Source organism: Mastacembelus armatus, chromosome 12, assembly GCF_900324485.2.
Source record: "Mastacembelus armatus chromosome 12, fMasArm1.2, whole genome shotgun sequence".
NCBI classification, from domain to species: Eukaryota; Metazoa; Chordata; class Actinopteri; order Synbranchiformes; family Mastacembelidae; genus Mastacembelus; species Mastacembelus armatus.
Genome location: NC_046644.1, coordinates 20,091,460 through 20,116,489, shown reverse-complemented (window position 1 = coordinate 20,116,489; position 25,030 = coordinate 20,091,460). Strand labels below are relative to the sequence as shown.

The 25,030-nt window shown below is 41.8% G+C and overlaps 2 protein-coding genes and 1 long non-coding RNA gene across 4 annotated transcripts in view; all 3 read left to right on the top strand.

Moving 5' to 3' along the window:
* LOC113124206 (uncharacterized) overlaps positions 1 to 9,265 on the top strand; it is a 37,266-nt gene extending 28,001 nt beyond the window's left edge. The window contains exon 5 of the mRNA XM_026296733.2: positions 8,587 to 9,265. The gene's annotated coding sequence lies outside the window, so the exon portion shown is untranslated. The remainder of the gene's footprint in view (positions 1 to 8,586) is intronic.
* LOC113124756 (uncharacterized) lies at positions 1,493 to 24,794 on the top strand. Of its 2 annotated transcripts, XM_033325463.1 has the most exons (5): positions 1,493 to 1,799; positions 2,267 to 2,349; positions 2,451 to 2,496; positions 6,857 to 8,544; positions 24,118 to 24,794. In XM_033325463.1, the coding sequence occupies exons 3-5, from the start codon at positions 2,486 to 2,488 to the stop codon at positions 24,138 to 24,140; spliced, it is 1,722 nt and encodes a 573-aa protein (XP_033181354.1). In that variant the 5' UTR covers positions 1,493 to 1,799; positions 2,267 to 2,349; positions 2,451 to 2,485; the 3' UTR covers positions 24,141 to 24,794. The 2 variants fall into 2 exon arrangements, 1 of the variants encoding a protein (XP_033181354.1); XR_003295008.1 differs by lacking the exons at positions 1,493 to 1,799; positions 2,267 to 2,349; positions 2,451 to 2,496; positions 6,857 to 8,544 and adding an exon at positions 24,017 to 24,076.
* LOC113124216 (uncharacterized) lies at positions 17,808 to 22,458 on the top strand. Its single transcript, XR_003295011.1, has 3 exons — positions 17,808 to 17,892; positions 17,994 to 18,039; positions 22,405 to 22,458. It is a non-coding gene; the product is annotated as an uncharacterized LOC113124216 (long non-coding RNA).
* Positions 24,795 to 25,030: the final 236 nt, after the last annotated feature.

Sequence of the window (25,030 nt, the reverse complement as noted above, 5' to 3'; positions counted from 1 at the left end):
GAGCTGCAGCTGATGGATGCATGTACCTAGCCAGTCTCCTGGCAGTCTGTGTGTTGCACCTGGACAGGTGTTTACCTGAACAGGGAGTCAGATGTGTTGGCTTTTCTTTTCTACATGAAGGCAAATGAAGCTGTAGCAGGTTGTTGTGTTTCATTAGATGATAGATTAGACTGTGAACTCTGTTTAAACTACACATATAGAATGAAATATGAAGTGTGTGTTTGTTTACGTGTGTTTCTGTGGTTCAGTACCATTGATGTGAGGACACGTCTACACATCCAAAGGCCTGTTTGAGGACCTGGAGCTGGTTTAAGGGTCCAGGCTAGAACCTGGTTTAGAGTCCTCAGGAGATCGGGGTGGACGGGAGGCTCAGGAACCATCAGAGCTCCCACAGGAGAGACGTGTCCCACTGAATCATTCTGTGTTTCATTGATGAGCCACAGTCGTTTCCTAAACTCAGCCTGTAGTTTTAGTGTGAGAAGCTGGAACGCTCTGTGTTTATCTCTGTAACTGTTGACAATAAAGACATTATAGCGTGATAATAATCCTGACCTATATCCTGGTAGGTGCAGTAGGAACCTGTTGAGGTATGACTATGGTCTGACAACAGCCGACCAGTGTAGAATGAATGTTTCCATATGCAGTCTAAACCGAGTCAGAGACCAGGTGAAACAGAAACTCATGGACGTGGTTCAGCTCATGTCTTTAGGGGTTTTCACTGGTTAAATTCCTCCAACAAAGAAAAACATTTGACATTTGTATCAGAAGCTTCCGTCAGAGCAGAACATCAGAACAAACAGGTGTGGACAAGCATGGGCTGGAAATGAACCAAATATAGTTCCTGATATGTCGATCGTCTGGTTCTTCAGGAATCTCAGGGAGTAATTATGAGCTGCACCCAAAGAGGAGACATAACATCACCGTGGTGTGTTTACAGAGACATGAGAACAGTGGAAGCTGTGTCAGGTCCAATGGTTCTGTTCCAGTCAGATGAAATGCAGGGAGAGAACCTGAGTGATCAGTGACTGATGATCATTTTCTGTGGGACCCAGAGTCCAGGTCCTTTGTGAGATGAAGTGGAGGAAGAAGCTGATGGTGCAGCTGTAGCTGAGTCCCCCCTGTGGTTATGAAGCTGCAGCAGTTTGAATGGGAGGGTTTCCAACCATCAGTCCATCAGCAGTTTGTGTGTGAAGAGTCTGTGCAGGTGAACTGTGCTCTGTTGGAGCTTCTGTCTGTGAGCAGCAGCTTCACAGTTTGTCCCTGATGGTTTCCACGGACACTGTAGGAAACCTGCAGAGTTTCAGCTCCATGGACATTTGGTTTATCTGCTGCTGCCTGTTGTGTTTGGCAGAGGTAGAAAAGGAAAGTGAAGGAATGAGGCAGTGGTGGAGGGAGGAGAGGTCAGGACAGTTTCAGGGAAATCACGTGACCACAGAGTCATGTGACCGTCCCTGCTGCTGATATAAAGCTTGTGACTCTGACCTGACTCCTCTCTGCTCCTTCTGCTCCTCAGCATCACTGAGCTTCACCAAACCAACAGCACCAGGTAAGATCTCTGTGAAGCAGGAAGGATCAGACACTAACATAGGCCACAAGCAGGAGATGGAAACATAACAAACTTAAGAGAACTGTGCCCACTAGAGTTCATGACGAACTATTTCAGAGGCAAGAAGAAGCAGGAGTCCTGCAGCAGATGGTCTGACCCCACAGAGGAGTCAGTCTGGGACCACATGTAGAGACAGAAACACTGGGGCAGTCTGGATCTACGGGGGAGAGCTGGAGATACTGATTAGATTGAGGTATGTTCCCTTTACTTCACTTTGGATGAAGGTCAGTTTTGATGAATGTATTTAATTTATATTGAAAGCACCACCTGTGTATTTTTAGTGACTAAAACCTTTGCACTGTAGTTGTTACAGCTGCGTCAGAAAATATTCAGAGCCCTTCACCTTTTGCATAGTTACGTTGTAGATTGAATTTTAAATTGTTTATCAAATTAAAAACTATTTTAAAAAATATTTTGTAAATTTTTCAAAAATCAAAAACTGAAGTCTGTCATTGACATTTGACTGATGTTTAAAGGGAACATTTCCTTATGACACAATGTTTTTGTGTATTTGTTTTTCTGAGCTTTCCAAATGATAATTTTCCAAATCAGAGAGCAATGAATTAAATCTGTGTCTGTGTCTGTCTGTGTCTGTGTCTGTGTCTGTGTCTGTGTCTGTGTCTGTGTCTGTGTCTGTGTCTGTGTCTGTGCATTCGGCAGAAACTGAAGGCTCAAGAATAAAACGAGGACTATGGACTGTAAAAGTCCCCTGGAAAGTGACTGATTGCCTGTAAATAATTCAAGTCAGTGTTTCAGATTCAACTGTAATTATTATAATCTTAGTTTTTAAGATAATTTCATTGAGACGGATGAAGCTGTGATGAAGATTTTCTGATATTTTCAGACGCCATCAGTTTGATCCTCCCAGCAGGCATCACCATGGCAACACAGTGAGTAACATTAACACAACTAGTGAAAGTGACTTATATGGCCAAGTATGTTGACCCATATTCAGCATTTGTGCTCTGCATTTAACCCAATTCCAAGTGCACACACATAGCATTGAACACACACACCAAGCAGTTGGGGGTCCGGTGCCTTGCTCAAGGGTCTCACCTCAGTCAACTCAATTGAAGGTGGTACAGGACGCTGGCTGTTCATTTTGTGCCACTGACAATTACTGCCAGACCTGAGAGTCAAACCTGCAATTTTCAGGTTACAAGTCCGACTCCCTAGCCATTAGCCCACGCTCAGGGTTCAGAGTCCAGAGTGCTAACCATTACACTTGTGGGAACTACTTTTCAGCTAACCAATAAAACTAATCACATTAATCTATTGGATAAAATCATGAAGGATAAACAACAGTGATGTCAGAGAAATGTCTAATTTAATGTGGTAACTGCAGAAGAAGAATTATACACTATTGTAGGAATATTTCCAATAGATATGAAATGCAACCACAGGGGGGCACAATCCAATGTCTTCATGTGCTGGTCCCAAGTCCGGGTAAATGCAGAGGGTTGTGTCAGGAAGGTCATCCGATGTAAAATTTTAGCCAAATCAAACATGCAAATCACAAATAGCAGCGAGGCCTATAAATTAGGAGCAGGGTTCAAGCTGTTTTGTCATGGTGTGGATGGAAAGAGGAATGGAGGAGGAGTTATCCTGAAAGAGGATTTTGCTATGAATGTTCTGGAGGTGAAGAGAGTGTCAGAGAGGGTGATGAGTCTGAAGCTGGAAGGTGAAGGTGTGATGTTGAATGTTGTCAGTGGTTATGCCCCACAGGTAGGATGTGAGTTAGAAGAGAAGGAGAAATTCTGGAGGGAGATGGATGAGGTGATCCAGGGTATCCCTAGTGGTGAGAGAGTGGTGATTGGGGCAGACTTCAACTGTTTCCCTCAATGTTGGTGAGGGAAACAGGTGACGAGGAAGTGATGGGTAAGTTTGGTATGCAGGACAGGAATGCAGAAGGACAGATGGTGGTAGACTTTGCAAGAAGGATGGAAATGGCTGTAGTCAACACATTTTTCCAGAAAAGGGAGGAGCATAGGGCGACATATAAGAGTGGAGGCAGGAGCACACAAGTTGACTACATCTTGTGCAGACATTCCAACCTGAAAGAGATCAGTGACTGCAAAGTAGTGGCTGGGGAGAGTGTAGCCAGACAGCATAGGATGGTGGTGTGTGGGATGACTCTGGTGGTGAGTAAGATGATGAGGACAAGGGCAGAGCAGAGGACCAAGTGGTGGAAGTTGAAAAAGGAAGAGTGTTGTGTGGCTTTCAGGGAGGAGCTGAAACAGGCTCTGGGAGGTCAGGAGGTTCTTCCAGATGACTGGACAGCTACAGCTAAAGTGATCAAGGAGACAGGTAGGAGGGTACTTGGTGTGTCATCTGGAATGAGGAAAGCAGATAAGGAGACTTGGTGGTGGAATGAGGAAGTTCAGGAGTGTGTTAAGAGGAAAAGGTTAGCTAAGAAGAAGTGGGACACTGAGAGGACAGAAGAGAACAGACAGGAGTACAGGGAGATGCAGCGTAAGGTGAAGGTAGAGGTGGCAAAGGCCAAACAAAGGGCGTATGAGGATTTGTATGAAAGGTTGGACACTAAGGAGGGAGAGGTGGATTTGTACAGGTTGGCGAGACACAGAGACAGGAAGGATGTGCAGCAGGTTAGGGTGATTAGGGACAGGGATGGAAAGGACTCAAGTAGAACGGTGAGGTTACAGGGAGTAGAGGTGAAGAAGGTGGAGGATTTTAAGTACCTAGGGTCAACAGTCCAGAGCAACGGAGAGTGTGGAAAAGAAGTGAAGAGACGTGTGCAAGCAGGTTGTAACGGGTGGAGGAAAGTGTCAGGTGTGATGTGTGACAAAAGAGTGTCAGCAAGAATGAAAGGAAAGGTGGACAAGACAGTGGTGAGAGCAGCAATGTTGTCTGGTTTAGAGACAGTGGCACTGAGAAAAAGACAGGAGGCAGAGCTGGAGGTAGCAGAGCTGAAGATGTTGAGGTTCTCTCTGGTGACCCCTGAAGGGAGCAGCCGAAAGGAGGAGAAGAAGAAGATTTCCAATAGATACGACATGCTAGCCTGTTGTGTGTTAGCCTGCTCATTTGTTAGCTTCTTAGCTTGTCAATGTATTAGTCTGTATATTCATTAGTGTGTTACCCTGTTGGTTATTTAGTCCCTATGATTTATATTTCTTTGTTGTGTACATTATAAGCTGCATCTTAATCTAAGAATGAGCCATTAAATTTACAGAGAGAGCAGGTCTCCTTTCATGGAGGCAGCCATGTTTTCTTGCCATATTTCTACAGTATCCCAGAATGGACAAACCAAACACTGGCTCTAGACAGAAAATAGTGCTTTGTTATGAAAGTGACAGCGACTGTACCCTCCCTCACACATCTGCAGTCTCACCACTAGATGCTGCTAAATCTTTCACATCTCATACATTGCACCTTAAAATAAAAATACTTGCTGATTTCATGAGTTACCTGCTTTATTCAGCGGCAGCCTCATGTTGTGGGAATATAACAAAGTGTAAATTGTTTTACTTCTGCTCTACACTGATATTACCTTAGCATGACCTACATTCCCTTACACCTGTACAAGAAAATTCAGTTAGTGATGTACAAATAAGGATGAACTTAGAAAAAAAAACACTAGAGATGCTGGTGTCCATCCATACTTGACTGCAAAACAGTGGAGTGGTTCACACTTTGCACAGTAACCACATTAAAGGAGCAGTGAGCAGTGATTACTGCTGTTAGTGTTTGGGTTGGCAGGTGTCAACTTGTCAGAAAAATCAATTAATCAATTTATCATCACATTGATTTATTTTTTGTGTCTTTTTAAATCGAGGGCTGTGTCTGAATGTCCAACCTAGAGCCCAACCCCTCAATCACTATATAGTGCAGCACCACATAGTGGACTAATATAGTGCACTCAATTAGCTAAGGGTTTTGGACACTCACCCTGTACTTTTTCTTCTGTTGCTGATTATGTCGTAGCATTTGGTGGACATCCTGTTTCAATTAATTAATTAATTAATAATTAAATTAATACATTTATCTCATCCTGACTGTTTTTTTTTTTTTTTTTCAAAAGCTTAACGTTCTGTTCATAATTTTCATCTACAATCTCTTATGTCAACGTGTCAAGAATTTACATGTATTTTTCAGTTTCTGGTGTACGTTCTCACTTGCTTGAAAGTGTTTTAGGTGCTGTGTTGTCTTTTGTGCAGCAGTGATTTTTTTTTTTTCTCAACCATGAAGTACTTTCTTATTGTGCATCTTGTGAAAGAGCCACACAGCTTCTTTGCAGAGAAGCTTCTATTTCAACTGAAGTTGCTTGTGGGTTTTTCTTTGCATCCATACAAATTTACAGTGAATGTTTTTGGTCTACCTGTTATCAACAGATCCCTTCATTTTCCACTTTTTTATCAGACATTGAACAGTACTGATTGGCATTTGCTAAACTTTGTATATCCTTTTATATAATTTTCTGACTTTTAAATAACTGACTGAGTCTCAGTCTTTTCTTGCAGGTACTTTGACAGTTCTGTTGTTTTTCCTGAGTCACAGCAAAGTCAGTGCATCTCTGGATGATGAAATGTAAACAGGTCTCTCAAGAGCTGAGACACTCGCTGACTATTTATACACAGACACTAATCACCATCAGACAACTCACGTGTGGAAACTTAAAGGCCATTTAAATCTGTTTGTCAACTTGTGTATATGTTGTCAGCCCAAACGTACAAGGAAATGCAAAGTTTTGAACAGGACTATCTGTCAGATTTCAGTTATCACTGTGATTTTAAAAGACACTAATAATAAATGATGATAAATAGATTTATCTGACCACTATGCTTTATGCACAATCCACAAAGTTTTCCAAAAGTGGCCAGTATTTCACATATTTTCCCAAGGCTATGTGAACTTGAGCAGCACTGTACATTAGAAATATAAACTTTATCAGGTACACTGGGAAATAAATGTTATGTTTACTTACTTTATGAACAGAAATTATATTACTCTTATTATATTAATATTATTCTATATTGTATTTCCTATTCTGTCTTCTGAGATAATGACTGTTTATGAAGCTGCCTATAGTGTTTTGAAAAATGACCATTTACAGATTAAAAATGTACAGATTAAATTCTCAAGACTTAATGGAAATTACATCTAATCTGGATTATTTTCTTTTGTCTTGGTGTCAAATGATTGTTGAAGTTGTATAAGGATGTTTATATGCATCTAACAAGTGTTAGTGTTAAACACTGTATGTCCTGAGTAAGTTCTCTGTTTTTCCTCCAGAATCAGTAACACCTCAGAAAACTACAAGAAGCTCATCTCCCAAAGTTCTCTGCTGTGTCCAGGATCTCCTGCTGTCTACCAGCTGAGACCACAGGAACAGAAGTTTGGAACTCTGACCAGAAAAACTGTTGGTGAGAGAAATTTCAACAAAGTAAACAAAACCATCTTACTTGTTGGTGAAACAGGAGCAGGAAAATCTACTCTGATCAACAGTTTGTTCAATTACACCATTGGAGTGAAGTTTGACCACAACATCTGGTTTGAGATCGTGGAGAAAGAAAACAGACGTCAGACAGAAAGTCAGACATCAGATGTGATCGTGTACGAGATCTTTGGTTTTGAAGGTGAAACTCTGCCGTACTCTCTGACCATCATCGATACTCCTGGATATGGAGACACCAGAGGGATCGAACATGATGAGATGGTCAAACAAAGGTTATTGGACTTGTTCCGCTCAGAGGACGGAGTTCATGAACTAAATGCAGTGGGTCTGGTGATGAAGGCCACTGATAATCGACTGAGTGACCGACTGATGTACGTCTGCAACTCAGTGACGTCTCTGTTTGGAAAAGACCTGGAGAACAAGATCGTAGCTCTGATCACACACTGTGATGGAAGAAAACCTCAAAATGCTCTTCAAGCTCTTGAAGATGCAAAAATTAAATGTGTCAGAAATGAGAAGAATCAGCCTGTTCACTTTCTGTTTGATAACTGTCAGAATGAAGAGAGAACAGAGGAAGATGACTTTGGATTAGAGACGGCATGGAGAGTAACGGACAGAGGAATGGACCAGTTGACAAAGTTTGTGGAACAGTGTGGACCTCAGAGGCTGACGAAGACAGTGGAAGTGTTGAATTCACGCATCAGCCTGACAGCCTGTATCCAAAACCTGCAGGACAGAATCAAGTTAATCGAACTCAAACAGACAGAAATTACACAGACTCAGGAAGCTCTGAAGAAACATGAAGAAGAGATGAAAGATAACAAGATGTTCACAATAGAAGTGGATGAGGTCTACAAAGATAAAGAACTTATTGATGTTAGGAAGTGGAGGTTGAAGCAGTTTTATGCAGCAGCTGTTACCTGTTCTGTCTGTGAGGAGAACTGTCACTATCCTGGATGCACAATGGCCCAGAGTCCTAAACACTGTGAGGTCATGAAAAGAGGTCACTGTACTTCATGTAGTAGGCAGTGTCCTGTGTCAGATCATGTTAAAGAAAAGAGGATCTATGTGACCAAGACCAGGAAAGTTAAAAAGACTTTACAACATGTGAAGTACGAGTATGAAAAGAATTTGTCACAGAGGGAAATGAAGAAGAGCCTGTTGGAAACTCTTGAAGAGAAAATGGAAACACTGAAAACAGAGAAGAACCAGCTGCTTGAAGAGGCCTACCAACATGTTGTCAGGCTGGAGCAGTTCGCTCTGAATGTGAATTCAGTGTCCACTTATGTCCACTTGGACTTCCTGATCGAGGGGATGAGGGAGAAAGGAGACACAGAGAAGGTCAGGAAGCTGGAGGAGATAGAAAGGAGAGTGGATGATGGAACCAGAGCAGTGCTGCAGTACATGAGCAGTAATCTAACAGCAGCTGGTGAAGCAGTTAAAGAAGTATTGACAAGGTTTTCAGTAATGACAGTAGGGGGTCACAGAAACCTGAATACACATGTTGACTCTCCTGGACAACAAAGTGTCGGTGACGATAAACAGATTGTTATGGGCTTTTAACAAGGAGTGGACTGGGAGCCAGAGTGAGGGCCCCCCTGGTGTTTGATGCTCAGCACCACAGTCAGTGACAGCAGCTCCCTCCCTGATGTGACCAACTAAAGTCCCACTGAGCTGGACCAACATCCATGGATCTGTCTTTATGTTCTGTCAGCTCAACGTTTCTCTGACGTTCTCTCTGCGTTCTCCTGACAACTTTATCCACTTTCATTGTTCTCACTGTTTTTCAGCACATTTGGACCTTTTTCATTTTTAGATTCAATTTAAACCTTTGATCAATATCTTTGATCTGCTTCATGATTGGATGATTGATATATATTCAGTTTGTTTATGATTGATTATTGATGGAGACTTCATCATATTTTGTATATCAGTTTATTATTGATCTGTCTTGGAATATTCATTGATTCTTGCTATGGTTCATTTTTACTTGTAGCTGATTGATGAATTGGTGATTGATTGATTGGTTGTTCAGCTCACAGATGGTGTGTTATCAATGCATTTAAATTGTGGATCAGCATATTAATGACATGTGTGCTCATATTTTTGACATCAAGTAAAATGGTTGGTTGTTTTCCTGGTTCACTTTGACATTTTTCATGGATCCTGTTGTTTGTTGCCCATGAAACCAGATCCTGGCTGCTGCAGTTTCCTGTGAATCCTGAATAAAATCTCTGCTTCATGAATCAGTTTGGTCCCAGTGTCTTCACTGGATCCTCAGCTGCTGTTTCAGTCTCCAGTAAATGTGTGTTGGTCTTTGTTCCTGAGCCTCTTTCAGCTCAGAAACACATTTAATGACCATGAGGTTTGTTTGATAAACTGATGATGATGATGATGTTTCCTGTAATGAGCACTAGATGGTGCTGGATCACATCACTGATGTACAGTGGCCTGTGAGGACAATGCTCAAAGATTAATCGACGTTTTGGTCCATTCATATGTCTGTCTGGTGTCTACAGAGATGTGCCTCCTGTTTTTCCTGGTTTTTGAAAACAAGTTGAGAAACGACCGGTTTTTCACTTTCTGCTCTTGTCTACGCCGACAAGAGACGAGTCCCTCTACCCAGACTCCGCCAACGGAAAAGTTCCGCAGAACTCCGCTGTCCGCCATTATTGGACCCTGGCTCCGGCACCGAGAGGATGAACCCAGAGGAGACGAGCTGAGCACAGAAGCTGCTCTGGTGTTGACTGTAACAACAGGAGTCTGTTCTCAGCACCATCAGCCAGTGGAGGCTGGTCCTGCCCACACGTGAAACTTTTTAAAAATCATTTGTTTGTTAAATAAACATAATTAAAAGTTATTATTACTATTTCAAGTATGAGTATTAGAAAATATTGTGTTAAAAACGTGTAATATATTAAATATAAATCAGTATTTGTGGTAAAAACCTGCAGCAGCTGAACTAAACATCGCCCAGTCACTGACACAGAACAGCCAATCAAAACTCTCAGATATGCACATAGCAACAGGATTCAGCCAATCAGCGTCGGCTAATTTGAGGCGGCAATTTTACCGCCCAGCCAATCAGAGCAGCGACAGTGACCGCCAATGATGGCCGCCGGTACCCGAGAGTCGCAACTTCAGGTTTGTCCTAATTCAGTAAAATCTGTTCTTCAGAATCCGTTTGAAAGAAGAACTGACAGGTTAAAGAGCTCGGTCCAGATCGACCCGACATCACAATCAAACAACAATTTAGAGAAAAAGGTCAAACGTCTGTGAGAAGGTTGAGTCGTAACTGGTCCAGCAGAAAGGCTCGGCTAGCTAACTCCGTGTTTGGCTTCCCCTGCTTTCTAACACGGGAGGGACAGACACAGCAGGACTGTGACAGGAATTAGGGACGTTAAACATTTATCTGAAAACATTAAGAAACACAAATGTACAAGAGCATGTGGAGAATACGGTAAAGCTAGCCATGCTAGGCAGAGTTAGCATCGCCGTCCAACTGGTCGAAGGCTCCAGAATTACGGTGAAAAAACCCAACTTATAAAGCAGTATTCCCTAAACAGGTTAAACTGACCTGTATCCTTTAGTAGATATATAAAATAGTATTTCTATTATATTATTAATTTAATTAATTTTATTTCTGTTTCCTTATAACACGGACGTGTTGACGTTAGCCACGTTAGCTGCATAGTTAGCGCTAATGCTGCCCGGCTAACGTCCTCTGGCTACTCACAGCCTCGTGTTTACTCTGAAACAGGAAACAGGTTGGCTGTTTGCTTTACAGGAGAATTGAAAGGATCAGAGAGAGTTTGTGTGGTAATTGTGTCTGGTTGACTTGGTGACAAACACTTGTTGGTTTGCTGATATAACCAGGAGTCTGTCACTGTAAACAGCAAAGCAGAATCCTGTTTGGATGTGACTTAGCGTCAGACAGACAGTGGTTTTTCATGGTAGAGCACAAAAACACTGGATATTTGTTTAACAAGGTGTTAGAATGTAATTCCAATAATGTCATCCACGTTCTTGTTGTTATAATAATTGTAAAATGACATATTTGATGTACAGTAGTCATGTTAGGAGACTGCTTTTTTTTGATGTGTTAAAAAAACCTATAAATGTCTATTTTTATAGTTTAAACCTTAAATATTCTCCCAAAACATTTCAACATTTCATTTCAAACTCATCTTAATATATTATTAGTAAATAAATTAGTGACCTAAATCAGTAAATGATATTGTTCTTAATAATTACTTGTTAAAATACATGAAATATTATGAACAGTTATAAAATGACTTAATCAATTGTTATTAATTCATCCTGGGAATCATGAAGAGGTTGGAAGATGAACTGTGATGTATTGGACAGCAGACCACACTTCCCAAGGCAACGAAGGGGCAGTGCATTTCCAAACCAGTGCAAACTGGGTGTAAGTATAACAGACATTTATTGTTAAAAATAGCAACATTTATTACTTTGGAGGTGTCACACATCAATATTGTCATATTCAGAGGAGGAAAAGGAAAAGTGCAAAAACAAACCATGACTTGAGCAAACATGCCAGAACTGTAAATTGAAAATAGAAAAGTTATCTTTTACAGATTTAAATAATGTAAATAAAATTTTATTAAAAAGTAATAAAACAAGACAATATCTTCTAAAAATTGTAGTTGTCACTGAAAACACCTACAACATGTTTTCTTAATCTTGTATTGCAAAACCATCAAACAATATTTTTCTTCTGTGATGGAAACCATATTCAAGGAAGTGTTGGTGGATTCAGCAACATATGATCCTGAGGATCATATATGGACCATTATCGCTGTCTCTTTACAACTGATAGATGAATAAATGCGTTAAAACACGTAACTAGCAAAACCAAATTGGAAAATCATCCATCTTCTGTGCATGTTGTGTCACCTTGTTTGACCCAAATGGGGGCAGGATATGAAAAGAATGCAGTAGGAAATCCAACAGACTCACTGTGGACAGTTTTCAAGATGTACCGTCTTAAGTAAACAGTCTCCACTAAAAAACTGGATTTTTAATGCTTGGCTGAGCTCCCTTTGTGTGTGTGCTGCTTATTGTGGCTGGACCTGGCAGCTGCTATGACATTAAAACTCAGGTAGTGGAGTTCCTTTGACATATACCATTAAACTGGGTGTAAAGCTTTGTTAGAGACAGTGGAGTGTCTCTTCCATCTAGATTCAACTGCCATATATGTTCTTCAGTATGCACTGTTTCCACAATGTACATGTGTCCTTCTGTTTCAGTAATGTGATTCCAACACAGTGGAGACCATGCCCAAACGGGCAGGTTCCTAGACAATGGGCCCCTGAATGAGGGCTGCCACTGAGACATGTAAAAGGCCTCCAACCCTCTAGGACTCACATATTGAGCAAACCACATGATTTGTAGTCAGACTCTTTGTGATTACACTGTAAGGTTATAGGTCACTGACTGTAAAATGTAGTAGTGCCACGGAGAGAGACGTGTGTACACGCTTCACTGTGCTCTTGGTACACGATAAACGGACTATACTCTATATGTTCATGTATGAATAATAGACTTAGCGCCGTGGAGACCTGGCTTTGTATGGTTTTCTCAGTTTTTAATAAAGTCACAGTAGAACACCGTAAGTGGTCGCTCTCTTCTAAGCTATCCTGGAGCCCATGTTAATAACTTTAGCTAGCGCTCTCCGCCTCATGTTAAACTATGTCGTCTTGTGCTTGCTTTGCATCTCTTTCCGTTCATTTATTTCCATTATTATTTGTTTTTCTGTCTCTTTTTAAGTTTCTTTGCATCTTCTTTTTTATGTTTTCTATCTCTTCATGTCATTTTGCATATGTTTGTGGTCGTTTTGATGTGTTTGGGGTTTGTTTTTCTCTGTTTACAGTTGCTTGCTTCTATTTTTTTCTTATTTTATGGCTTTTTGTTCTCATTTGATTGACTCCCTCATTAAAGGTTAACCATCCCTTTGTGACTGGTCTACAGGCCTCCAGTCCCCCTGGGCCCCTGGTGGGCCTGTTCTGTGATCCATCCATGTACCCACTTGACTCAAGCTGTCACTGTCCAGTTGCCTTTTCAAAGTAAACACATAAATCTGGGTAATCTACTAAAATGTTGAATACTAATTAATTAACTGTTTGCATTGACTGTGATGGACTGGTGACCTGTCCAAGGTCTACCCCTGCTTTTCAATCAAAGAGAGCTGGGATAGGCTCCAGCAGATCCCTGGGACCCTGATTAGGAAAAAGCGGATGATATAGATGATGGATGGACGGATATTTGAATTGAAAAAAAAAAGTCATCAATAACGTGTTTCATTGTAGAAGAATTGTCATCACACATACACAGAACCTGACAGTTTGGGACTGTCGGACATGTTTGAGAAATCAGAACAAACTCTTGGGTTTGGCATCACTGATGGGTTTTTATTGTGTCCAGGTCCTTTGTGAGATGAAGTGGAGGAAGAAGCTGATGGTGCAGCTGTAGCTGAGTCCCCCCTGTGGTTATGAAGCTGCAGCAGTTTGAATGGGAGGGTTTCCAACCATCAGTCCATCAGCAGTTTGTGTGTGAAGAGTCTGTGCAGGTGAACTGTGCTCTGTTGGAGCTTCTGTCTGTGAGCAGCAGCTTCACAGTTTGTCCCTGATGGTTTCCACAGACACTGTAGGAAACCTGCAGAGTTTCAGCTCCATGGACATTTGGTTTATCTGCTGCTGCCTGTTGTGTTGGGCACAGGTAGAAAAGGGAAGTGAAGGAATGAGGCAGTGGTGGAGGGAGGAGAGGTCAGGACAGTTTCAGGGAAATCATTCTCTCTGCCAACATGATGTTTGACCTGCTGAGGTCACCGTACTGTTGCAGCCAAAGTGTTTCCAGGTAGGAGGCGTCTCCTTGGTGTGGTGGGTGCATGTTGCTGCTGTGTGCACCGACACAAAGCGTGCCAAGGTCTGTGAGTTACTGAAATATCCTCAGAAGTTAAGTCAGAGGAAATGTAGTTTGTAAAGGCAGGAAGAAGCTCAGTTCAGCACTGATGGACAGCAGGACAGAGGCGGAGTGTTATGACCCTAGGGTCATTATGTGTGTGTGTGTGTGTGTGTTGTGGGTTATTGGCCCTCCCCATTACATGTGTGTGGGTGTGACAGAGGATGGAGTGGGCGTGGACGTAGGAATCCCGTGGATTGGACTTCCGCGATTGGTCCAACACTTCCCGGAAGAACGATAAGAAGCCCACGGACTGCTGCTCAGGAGAGCTATTCTCCCACCTTTGCCATTCCCAGCTATTTTGATAGAGATTTCGATTTAGAGTTAGTTAGTTAGAGATTAGGTTTTGTTTCGTTTTGTAGGTTTAGTGTTCGTAGTAGTTTTCGTTGTTTTCGATTAGAAATATTTAGACACTTAGGTTACGTTTGTGTTTTGTTTTCTCCTGTTTGTTTTAGGAGTTTCCAGGCTAGCGACCTGTGATTTTGTGTTGTTTCTTTTGATTGTGAGATCGTAGGGCTCACGGAGCGTTTTTGTTTGAGTAGGGCTAAATTAGCGTTTTGTTTGTTTTGTACATTCTGTTTTGTATTCTGTATTTTGACAGAATAAATATTCTTGTTAATTGTAGTTCGTCTAGTTCGTGTTTGTTGAGAGTGGAAGAGGTTTGGAGGAAAACTCCACAATCGTGTTACGCTCCGGCAACCCCTAGGCTGGGGCGTAACAGGAGTCAGAGTAACCAGAGGCCTGAAATAAACCCAGTGTTTCTGCCATCCTGCCTCTGGTCTGTCTGCATTTGGCTGCTGACCTGGTTACTCCTCTGGAGTTGTGACGACTTCATTTCAAAGTGAAACCATCACCACCCTCCACAGTGTATTATGGCTTATGTGGTAAAAATATATATGGGTGTGTGACATCAACACTCTGACAGTGACTTCTGCTTTGTTCTCCTCCCAAGGGTGGAGGGTGGAAGTTACCACAGACATTGGTTTGGCCTCAGACTTGTTGTTTGAGACAGAGGAATATGAAAGTTATTTACATATCTATTTATCTATGTATAGATTTACAGAAATAAAAGACAAGTTAAAGTACAAATGTAAAAATCAAAATAAGAAAACAGCAAATAGTAGAAAATTAAATTGAAGGAGAGTGAGTGCAGATAAAAAAACTTTCAGTTCTCATATGCTGAACTAAAAAGTTTCTATCTTGGACTTAAACATTGTCAGAGATGAGGCCTGTCTAACATCATCAGGAGACTATTCCAGGTTTTAGCTGCATAAAACTGAAACGCTGCTTCTCCCTGTTTAGTCCTGACTCTGGGCACGAGCAGAAGGCCTGTCCCTGATGGTCTCAGAGTCCATGATGGTTTATATGGCACCAACATGTCAGAGATGTTCTGTGGTGCTGAGCCATGAAGAGACTTATACACAAGCAGGACTGTTTTAAAGTCTGTTCTCTGAGGGACAGGAAGCCAGTGCAGAGATCTGAGAACAGGACTAATGTGGTTTCAGCTCTAAAGCAGCTGTAGGTAACAGCCTGTACTGGATCAGAGCTGCAGCTGATGGATGCATGTACCTAGCCAGTCTCCTGGCAGTCTGTGTGTTGCACCTGGACAGGTGTTTACCTGAACAGGGAGTCAGATGTGTTGGCTTTTCTTTTCTACATGAAGGCAAATGAAGCTGTAGCAGGTGTTGTGTTTCATTAGATGATAGATTAGACTGTGAACTCTGTTTAAACTACACATATAGAATGAAATATGAAGTGTGTGTTTGTTTACGTGTGTTTCTGTGGTTCAGTACCATTGATGTGAGGGACACGTCTACACATCCAAAGGCCTGTTTGAGGACCTGGAGCTGGTTTAAGGGTCCAGGCTAGAACCTGGTTTAGAGTCCTCAGGAGATCGGGGTGGACGGGAGGCTCAGGAACCATCAGAGCTCCCACAGGAGAGACGTGTCCACTGAATCATTCTGTGTTTCATTGATGAGCCACAGTCGTTTCCTAAACTCAGCCTGTAGTTTTAGTGTGAGAAGCTGGAACGCTCTGTGTTTATCTCTGTAACTGTTGACAATAAAGACATTATAGCGTGATAATAATCCTGACCTATATCCTGGTAGGTGCAGTAGGAACCTGTTGAGGTATGACTATGGTCTGACAACAGCCGACCAGTGTAGAATGAATGTTTCCATATGCAGTCTAAACCGAGTCAGAGACCAGGTGAAACAGAAACTCATGGACGTGGTTCAGCTCATGTCTTTAGGGGTTTTCACTGGTTAAATTCCTCCAACAAAGAAAAACATTTGACATTTGTATCAGAAGCTTCCGTCAGAGCAGAACATCAGAACAAACAGGTGTGGACAAGCATGGGCTGGAAATGAACCAAATATAGTTCCTGATATGTCGATCGTCTGGTTCTTCAGGAATCTCAGGGAGTAATTATGAGCTGCACCCAAAGAGGAGACATAACATCACCGTGGTGTGTTTACAGAGACATGAGAACAGTGGAAGGTGTGTCAGGTCCAATGGTTCTGTTCCAGGCAGATGAAATGCAGGGAGAGAACCTGAGTGATCAGTGACTGATGATCATTTTCTGTGGGACCCAGAGTCCAGGTCCTTTGTGAGATGAAGTGGAGGAAGAAGCTGATGGTGCAGCTGTAGCTGAGTCCCCCCTGTGGTTATGAAGCTGCAGCAGTTTGAATTGGAGGGTTTCCAACCATCAGTCCATCAGCAGTTTGTGTGTGAAGAGTCTGTGCAGGTGAACTGTGCTCTGTTGGAGCTTCTGTCTGTGAGCAGCAGCTTCACAGTTGTCCCTGATGGTTTCCACAGACACTGTAGGAAACCTGCAGAGTTTCAGCTCCATGGACATTTGGTTTATCTGCTGCTGCCTGTTGTGTGTTTGGCAGAGGTAGAAAAGGAAAGTGAAGGAATGAGGCAGTGGTGGAGGGAGGAGAGGTCAGGACAGTTTCAGGGAAATCACGTGACACAGAGTCATGTGACCGTCCCTGCTGCTGATATAAGCTTGTGACTCTGACCTGACTCCTCTCTGCTCCTTCTGCTCCTCAGCTCACTGAGCTTCACCAAACCAACAGCACCAGGTAAGATCTCTGTGAAGCAGGAAGGATCAGACACTAACATAGGCCACAAAGCAGGAGATGGAACATAACAAACTTAAGAGAACTGTGCCCACTAGAGTTCATGACGAACTATTTCAGAGGCAAGAAGAAGCAGGAGTCCTGCAGCAGATGGTCTGACCCCACAGAGGAGTCAGTCTGGGACCACATGTAGAGACAGAACACTGGGGCAGTCTGGATCTACGGGGGAGAGCTGAGATACTGATTAGATTGAGGTATGTTCCCTTACTTCACTTCCTTGGATGAAGGTCAGTTTTGATGAATGTATTTAATTTATATTGAAAGCACCACCTGTGTATTTTTAGTGACTAAAACCTTTGCACTGTAGTTGTTACAAGCTGCGTCAGAAAATATTCAGAGCCCTTCACCTTTTGCATAGTTACGTTGTAGATTGAATTTTAAATTGTTATCAAATTAAAAACTATTTTAAAAAATATTTGTAAATTTTTCAAAATCAAAAACTGAAGTCTGTCATTGACATTTGACTGATGTTTAAAGGGAACATTTCCTTATGACACAATGTTTTGTGTATTTGTTTTTCTGAGCTTTCCAATGATAATTTTCCAAATCAGAGAGCAATGAATAAATCTGTGTCTGTGTCTGTGTCTGTGTCTGTGTCTGTGTCTGTGTCGTGTCGGTCTGTGTCTGTGTCTGTGTCTGTGTCTGTGTCTGTGCATTCGGCAGAAACTGAAGGCTCAAGAATAAAACGAGGACTATGGACTGTAAAAGTCCCCTGGAAAGTGACTGATTGCCTGTAAATAATTCAAGTCAGTGTTTCAGATTCAAACTGTAATTATTATAATCTTAGTTTTTAAGATAATTTCATTGAGACGGATTGAAGCTGTGATGAAGATTTCTGATATTTCAGACGCCATCAGTTTGATCCTCCCAGCAGGCATCACCATGGCAACACAGTGAGTAACATTAACACAACTAGTGAAAGTGACTTATATGGCCAAGTATGTTGACCCATATTCAGCATTTGTGCTCTGCATTTAACCCAATTCCAAGTGCACACACATAGCATTGAACACACACACCAAGCAGTTGGGGTCCGGTGCCTTGCTCAAGGGTCTCACCTCATTCAACTCAATTGAAGGTGGTACAGGACGCGGCTGTTCATTTTGTGCCACTGAAAATTAACTGCAGACCTGAGAGGTAAAACCTGCAATTTCAGGTTACAAGTCCGACTCCCCTAGCCAGTAGCCCACCTCAGGGTTCAGAGTCCAGAGTCCTAACCATTACACTTGTGGGAACTACTTTTCAGCTTAACCAATAAACTAATCACAGTAGTCGATGGATAATCATGAAGGATAAAACAACAGTGATGTCAGAGAAATGTCTAATTTAATGTGTTAACTGCAGAAGAAGAAGAATTATATACACTATTGTAGGAATATTTCCAATAGATATGAAATGCAACCACAGGGGGGCAACAATCCACTGTCTTCATGTGCTGGTCCCAAGGTCCGGGTGTAAATGCAGAGGGTTGTGTCAGGAAGGTCATCCGATATGTAAAATTTTAGCCAAATCAAACATGCAAATCACAAATAGCAGCGAGGCCTATAAATTAGGAGCAGGGTTCAAGCTGTTTTGTCATGGTGTGGATGGAAAGAGGAATGGAGGAGGAGTTATCCTGAAAGAGGATTTTGCTATGAATGTTCTGGAGGTGAAGAGAGTGTCAGAGAGGGTGATGAGTCTGAAGCTGGAAGGTGAAGGTGTGATGTTGAATGTTGTCAGTGGTTATGCCCCACAGGTAGGATGTGAGTTAGAAGAGAAGGAGGAAATTCTGGAGGGAGATGGATGAGGTGATCCAGGGTATCCCTAGTGGTGAGAGAGTGGTGATTGGGGCAGACTTCAACTGTTTCCCTCAATGTTGGTGAGGGAAACAGGTGACGAGGAAGTGATGGGTAAGTTTGGTATGCAGGACAGGAATGCAGAAGGACAGATGGTGGTAGACTTTGCAAGAAGGATGGAAATGGCTGTAGTCAACACATTTTTCCAGAAAAGGGAGGAGCATAGGGCGACATATAAGAGTGGAGGCAGGAGCACACAAGTTGGACTACATCTTGTGCAGACATTCCAACCTGAAAGAGATCAGTGACTGCAAAGTAGTGGCTGGGGAGAGTGTAAGCCAGACAGCATAGGATGGTGGTGTGTGGGATGATGACTCTGGTGGTGAGTAAGAGATGATGAGGACAAGGGCAGAGCAGAGGACCAAGTGGGGAAGTTGAAAAAGGAAGAGTGTTGTGTGGCTTTCGGGAGGAGCTGAAACAGCTCTGGAGGTCAGGAGGTTCTTCCAGATGACTGGACAGCTACAGCTAAGTGATCAAGGAGACAGTAGGAGGGTACTTGGTGTGTCATCTGGAATGAGGAAAGCAGATAAGGAGGGACTTGGTGGGTGGAATGAGGAAGTTCAGGAGTGTGTTAAGAGGAAAAGGTTAGCTAAGAAGAAGTGGGACACTGAGAGGACGAGAAGCGAACAGACAGGAGTACAGGGAGATGCAGCGTAAGGTGAAGTAGAGGTGGCAAAGGCCAAACAAAGGGCGGTATGAGGATTTGTATGAAAGGTTGGGACACTAAGGAGGGAGAGGTGGATTTGTACAGGTTGGCGAGACACAGAGACAGGAAGGATGTGCAGCAGGTTAGGGTGATTAGGGACAGGGATGGAAAGGACTCCAGTAGAACGGTGAGGTTACAGGGAGTAGAGGTGAAGAAGGTGGAGGATTTTAAGTACCTAGGGTCAACAGTCCAGAGCAACGGAGAGTGTGGAAAAGAAGTGAAGAGACGTGTGCAAGCAGGTGTAACGGTGGAGGAAAGTGTCAGGTGTGATGTGTGACAAAAGAGTGTCAGCAAGAATGAAAGGAAAGGTGACAAGACAGTGGTGAGAGCAGCAATGTTGTCTGGTTTAGAGACAGTGGCACTGAGAAAAAGACAGGAGGCAGAGCTGAGGTAGCAGAGCTGAAGATGTTGAGGTTCTCTCTGGTGACCCCTGAAGGGAGCAGCCGAAAGAGGAGAAGAAGAAGGATTTCCAATAGATACGACATGCTAGCCTGTTGTGTGTTAGCCTGCTCATTTGTTAGCTTCTTAGCTTGTCAATGTATTAGTCTGTATATTCATTAGGTGTTACCCTGTTGTTATTTAGTCCCTATGATTTATATTTCTTTGTTGTGTACATTATAAGCTGCATCTTAATCTAAGAATGAGCCATTAAATTTACAGAGAGAGCAGGTCTCCTTTCATGGAGGCAGCCATGTTTTCTTGCCATATTTCTACAGTATCCCAGAATGGACAAACCAAACACTGGCTCTAGACAGAAAATAGTGCTTTGTTATGAAAGTGACAGCGACTGTACCCTCCCTCACACATCTGCAGTCTCACCACTAGATGCTGCTAAATCTTTCACATCTCATACATTGCACCTTAAAATAAAAATACTTGCTGATTTCATGAGTTACCTGCTTTATTCAGCGGCAGCCTCATGTTGTGGGAATATAACAAAGTGTAAATTGTTTTACTTCTGCTCTACACTGATATTACCTTAGCATGACCTACATTCCCTTACACCTGTACAAGAAAATTCAGTTAGTGATGTACAAATAAGGATGAACTTAAAAAAAAAACACTAGAGATGCTGGTGTCCATCCATACTTGACTGCAAAACAGTGGAGTGGTTCACACTTTGCACAGTAACCACATTAAAGGAGCAGTGAGCAGTGATTACTGCTGTTAGTGTTTGGGTTGGCAGGTGTCAACTTGTCAGAAAAATCAATTAATCAATTTATCATCACATTGATTATTTTTTGTGTCTTTTTAAATCGAGGGCTGTGTCTGAATGTCCAACCTAGAGCCCAACCCCTCAATCACTATATAGTGCAGCACCACATAGTGGACTAATATAGTGCACTCAATTAGCTAAGGGTTTTGGACACTCACCCTGTACTTTTTCTTCTGTTGCTGATTATGTCGTAGCATTTGGTGGACATCCTGTTTCAATTAATTAATTAATTAATAATTAAATTAATACATTTATCTCATCCTGACTGTTTTTTTTTTTTTTTTTCAAAAGCTTAACGTTCTGTTCATAATTTTCATCTACAATCTCTTATGTCAACGTGTCAAGAATTTACATGTATTTTTCAGTTTCTGGTGTACGTTCTCACTTGCTTGAAAGTGTTTTAGGTGCTGTGTTGTCTTTTGTGCAGCAGTGATTTTTTTTTTTTCTCAACCATGAAGTACTTTCTTATTGTGCATCTTGTGAAAGAGCCACACAGCTTCTTTGCAGAGAAGCTTCTATTTCAACTGAAGTTGCTTGTGGGTTTTTCTTTGCATCCATACAAATTTACAGTGAATGTTTTTGGTCTACCTGTTATCAACAGATCCCTTCATTTTCCACTTTTTTATCAGACATTGAACAGTACTGATTGGCATTTGCTAAACTTTGTATATCCTTTTATATAATTTTCTGACTTTTAAATAACTGACTGAGTCTCAGTCTTTTCTTGCAGGTACTTTGACAGTTCTGTTGTTTTTCCTGAGTCACAGCAAAGTCAGTGCATCTCTGGATGATGAAATGTAAACAGGTCTCTCAAGAGCTGAGACACTCGCTGACTATTTATACACAGACACTAATCACCATCAGACAACTCACGTGTGGAAACTTAAAGGCCATTTAAATCTGTTTGTCAACTTGTGTATATGTTGTCAGCCCAAACGTACAAGGAAATGCAAAGTTTTGAACAGGACTATCTGTCAGATTTCAGTTATCACTGTGATTTTAAAAGACACTAATAATAAATGATGATAAATAGATTTATCTGACCACTATGCTTTATGCACAATCCACAAAGTTTTCCAAAAGTGGCCAGTATTTCACAATTTTCCCAAGGCTATGTGAACTTGAGCAGCACTGTACATTAGAAATATAAACTTTATCAGGTACACTGGGAAATAAATGTTATGTTTACTTACTTTATGAACAGAAATTATATTACTCTTATTATATTAATATTATTCTATATTGTATTTCCTATTCTGTCTTCTGAGATAATGACTGTTTATGAAGCTGCCTATAGTGTTTTGAAAAATGACCATTTACAGATTAAAAATGTACAGATTAAATTCTCAAGACTTAATGGAAATTACATCTAATCTGGATTATTTTCTTTTGTCTTGGTGTCAAATGATTGTTGAAGTTGTATAAGGATGTTTATATGCATCTAACAAGTGTTAGTGTTAAACACTGTATGTCCTGAGTAAGTTCTCTGTTTTTCCTCCAGAATCAGTAACACCTCAGAAAACTACAAGAAGCTCATCTCCCAAAGTTCTCTGCTGTCCAGGATCTCCTGCTGTCTACCAGCTGAGACCACAGGAACAGAAGTTTGGAACTCTGACCAGAAAAACTGTTGGTGAGAGAAATTTCAACAAAGTAAACAAAACCATCTTACTTGTTGGTGAAACAGGAGCAGGAAAATCTACTCTGATCAACAGTTTGTTCAATTACACCATTGGAGTGAAGTTTGACCACAACATCTGGTTTGAGATCGTGGAGAAAGAAAACAGACGTCAGACAGAAAGTCAGACATCAGATGTGATCGTGTACGAGATCTTTGGTTTTGAAGGTGAAACTCTGCCGTACTCTCTGACCATCATCGATACTCCTGGATATGGAGACACCAGAGGGATCGAACATGATGTATCAGTCAAAGGTTATTGGACTTGTTCGCTCAGAGGGGAGTTCATGAACTAAATGCAGTGGGTCTGGTGATGAAGGCCACTGATAATCGACTGAGTGACCGACTGATGTACGTCTCAACTCAGTGACGTCTCTGTTTGGAAAAGACCTGGAGAACAAGATCGTAGCTCTGATCACACACTGTGATGGAAGAAAACCTCAAAATGCTCTTCAAGCTCTTGAAGATGCAAAAATTAAATGTGTCAGAAATGAGAAGAATCAGCCTGTTCACTTTGTGTTGATAACTGTCAGAATGAAGAGAGAACAGAGGAAGATGACTGGATTAGAGACGACATGGAGAGTAACAGACAGAGGAATGGACCAGTTCACAAAGTTTGTGGAACATGTGGACCTCAGAGGTGACGAAGACAGTGGAAGTGTTGAATTCACGCATCAGACTGACAGCCTGTATCCAAAACCTGCAGGACAGAATCAAGTCGATCGAACTCAAACAGACAGAAATCAAACAGACTCAGGAAGCTCTGAAGAAACATGAAGAAGAGATGAAGAGAACAAGAAGTTCACAATAGAAGTGGATGAGGTCTACAAAGATAAAGAAGATATTGATGTTGGAAGTGGAGGTTGAAGCAGTTTTATGCAGCAGCAGCTGTTACCTGTTCTGTCTGTGAGGAGAACTGTCACTATCCTGGATGCACAATGGCCCAGAGTCCTAAACACTGTGAGGTCATGAAAAGAGGTCACTGTACTTCATGTAGTAGGCAGTGTCCTGTGTCAGATCATGTTAAAGAAAAGAGGATCTATGTGACCAAGACCAGGAAAGTTAAAAAGACTTTACAACATGTGAAGTACGAGTATGAAAAGAATTTGTCACAGAGGGAAATGAAGAAGAGCCTGTTGGAAACTCTTGAAGAGAAAATGGAAACACTGAAAACAGAGAAGAACCAGCTGCTTGAAGAGGCCTACCAACATGTTGTCAGGCTGGAGCAGTTCGCTCTGAATGTGAATTCAGTGTCCACTTATGTCCACTTGGACTTCCTGATCGAGGGGATGAGGGAGAAAGGAGACACAGAGAAGGTCAGGAAGCTGGAGGAGATAGAAAGGAGAGTGGATGATGGAACCAGAGCAGTGCTGCAGTACATGAGCAGTAATCTAACAGCAGCTGGTGAAGCAGTTAAAGAGTATTGACAAGGTTTTCAGTAATGACAGTAGGGGTCACAGAAACCTGAATACACATGTTGACTCTCCTGGACAACAAAGTGTCGGTGACGATAAACAGATTGTTATGGGCTTTTAACAGGAGTGGACTGGGAGCCAGAGTGAGGGCCCCCCTGGTGTTTGATGCTCAGCACCACAGTCAGTGACAGCAGCTCCCTCCCTGATGTGACCAACTAAAGTCCCACTGAGCTGGACCAACATCCATGGATCTGTCTTTATGTTCTGTCAGCTCAACGTTTCTCTGACGTTCTCTCTGCGTTCTCCTGACAACTTTATCCACTTTCATTGTTCTCACTGTTTTTCAGCACATTTGGACCTTTTTCATTTTTAGATTCAATTTAAACCTTTGATCAATATCTTTGATCTGCTTCATGATTGGATGATTGATATATTCAGTTTGTTTATGATTGATTATTGATGGAGACTTCATCATATTTTGTATATCAGTTTATTATTGATCTGTCTTGGAATATTCATTGATTCTTGCTATGGTTCATTTTTACTTGTAGCTGATTGATGAATTGGTGATTGATTGATTGGTTGTTCAGCTCACAGATGGTGTGTTATCAATGCATTTAAATTGTGGATCAGCATATTAATGACATGTGTGCTCATATTTTTGACATCAAGTAAAATGGTTGGTTGTTTTCCTGGTTCACTTTGACATTTTTCATGGATCCTGTTGTTTGTTGCCCATGAAACCAGATCCTGGCTGCTGCAGTTTCCTGTGAATCCTGAATAAAATCTCTGCTTCATGAATCAGTTTGGTCCCAGTGTCTTCACTGGATCCTCAGCTGCTGTTTCAGTCTCCAGTAAATGTGTGTTGGTCTTTGTTCCTGAGCCTCTTTCAGCTCAGAAACACATTTAATGACCATGAGGTTTGTTTGATAAACTGATGATGATGATGATGTTTCCTGTAATGAGCACTAGATGGTGCTGGATCACATCACTGATGTACAGTGGCCTGTGAGGACAATGCTCAAAGATTAATCGAC

Coding starts and splice junctions, on each gene's coding strand:
- LOC113124756 (XM_033325463.1), top strand. Junction 8,545..24,117: donor TGACTCTCCTGGACAACAAA/GTGTCGGTGACG, acceptor GGCTTTTAACAG/GAGTGGACTGGGAGCCAGAG.